The 1,827-nt window shown below is 43.3% G+C and overlaps 1 protein-coding gene across 1 annotated transcript in view; it reads right to left on the bottom strand.

The window, feature by feature from the left end:
• Positions 1 to 516: 516 nt before the first annotated feature.
• Positions 517 to 1,827, bottom strand: part of LOC116089479 (putative coiled-coil domain-containing protein 195) — an 8,446-nt gene continuing 7,135 nt past the window's right edge. Inside the window, exon 2 of the mRNA XM_031368996.1 lies at positions 517 to 743. Coding sequence (XP_031224856.1) covers positions 517 to 743 — 227 coding nt within the window. The remainder of the gene's footprint in view (positions 744 to 1,827) is intronic.

The raw sequence follows: 1,827 nt of genomic DNA on the forward strand, positions 1-1,827 counted from the left end.
ACATTCCTAAAATACCAATTCATGTCCTTTGGAGCACTCTCCCTTTTCTCTTGTCCCTTTGAGTCTATACCTAAACAGTCCATTATATTAAGTTCCTCTCAAATCCATTGAAGATTTGCCTCTGTGAGACACTCTCTCTGAATAAAATTGTGTATTTAGCTCCCAAAATAGCTATTCTTTTCCTTGAGACATACTCCTGAGTGGTTAGTTTGCCTGTCTGTGTCTCCCTCATCATCCAATGGCTTTTTGCACTGAGTCTTCAGGTTCAGAGTATGGTTAATGTTTGAGGAAGGACTAAAGACTAAGTTTTTTTTGCTTATTACAGAATCTGTTGGAAAGAGCCATTCGAACCCATTAAATTTTGTTCTTTTGATTCCATAAATGAACATCAGTGAGATGGAAATTATTTATACCCTTTGTCTTTGTTTCCTCCAGTGAGTACATCCTGGCTATCTAGAAGGATGCTTGGTGACCTCTCAGTAGGTGCCTGTAAATTAACCAGGGACACAGAGAACATTACCTGCAAACACAATTGTCATCAAAAGACACTCTCTGGCTGGAGCTATTGCTGCCATAAGCGTCTGCTGCCAACCTCTTTTCTTCACTAGCTTGCCTTTTAGGTGAAGAACATGCCAATGGTGTTCTATCATTTGGAAGTCTGTTTCCAGCTTCCCAGGGCTCATTTGCTTCATAGGAGTGAACTGATGTTGAAATGGTGTAGCGTCTGACAATCATGACATTGCCTGGACCGGAAGCACAAAAATTGAGTTAAAAACCAGTCAACCCTTAAGGATCTTCACAAATGAAAAAAACAATGTTGGTTTTCATCTTTCTGCTGGCCCAGGTCCCTCCCTCCCTCCCCACTTGTGATTGCTTTCTTCTCTCTCCCAGGTGGGACTGGTGTCCTCACTTGGGCACTTTAGCTTGTTGACCTTTTTGAGTTCTGTGGATTGTATCTTGGGTATTCTGTACTTTTTTTTCCTTCCAGCTAATACCCACTTATTAGTGAGTACAAACCATGCATGTCTTTTTGGGTCTCAGTTACCTCACTCAGGATGATATTTTCTAGTTCCATCCACTTGTCTGAAAAACTCAGGATGTCCTCATTTTTAATAGCTGAGTAGTATTCCATTGTGCAAATGAACCATATTTTCTGTATCCATTCTTTTGTCGTGGGACATCTAGGTTTTTTTCCAGCTTCTGGTTATCACAAATAAGGCCATTATGAACATAATGGAACACATGCCCCTGTGGCATGGTGAGGCATCTTTTGGGTATATTCCCAAGAGTGGTATAGCTGGGTCTTCAGGTAGATCTATTTCCAATTTTTTAAGGAACCTCCCGATTGATTTCCAGAGTGGTTATACCAGTTTGCAATCCCATCCAGCAATCAAGGAGTGTTCTGGAAATAGGAGGTTGAGGGGACCCTTCAGAATGCACCAGAGACCTCAGGACTCAAAGGGAGGGATCTTAGATGAAATACCAGACAGCAGGGGGAAGGAACTTAAAGAGCCCACCTCCAGCAGGAAGACAGGACATCAAATAAGGGATGGGGTTGCCATCCCATAGTCACATCTCTGACCCATAAGTGTTCCTGTCTGAAAGAATTACAGGGATGGGAATAGAGAGGAGCCTGAGGAAAAGAAGGTCCAGCGACAGGCCCAAAGTGGGATCCAGCTCAAGGGGAGGTCCCAAGGCCTGACACTATTACTGAGGCTATGGAGCGTTCACCAAAAGGGACCTATCATGGCTGCCCTCTGAAAGACCCAACAAGCAGCTGAAAGAGTCAGATGCAGATATTTGCACCCAGCCAATGGACAGAAGTTG

This window comes from Mastomys coucha, unplaced genomic scaffold, assembly GCF_008632895.1.
Source record: "Mastomys coucha isolate ucsf_1 unplaced genomic scaffold, UCSF_Mcou_1 pScaffold14, whole genome shotgun sequence".
NCBI classification, from domain to species: domain Eukaryota; kingdom Metazoa; phylum Chordata; class Mammalia; order Rodentia; family Muridae; genus Mastomys; species Mastomys coucha.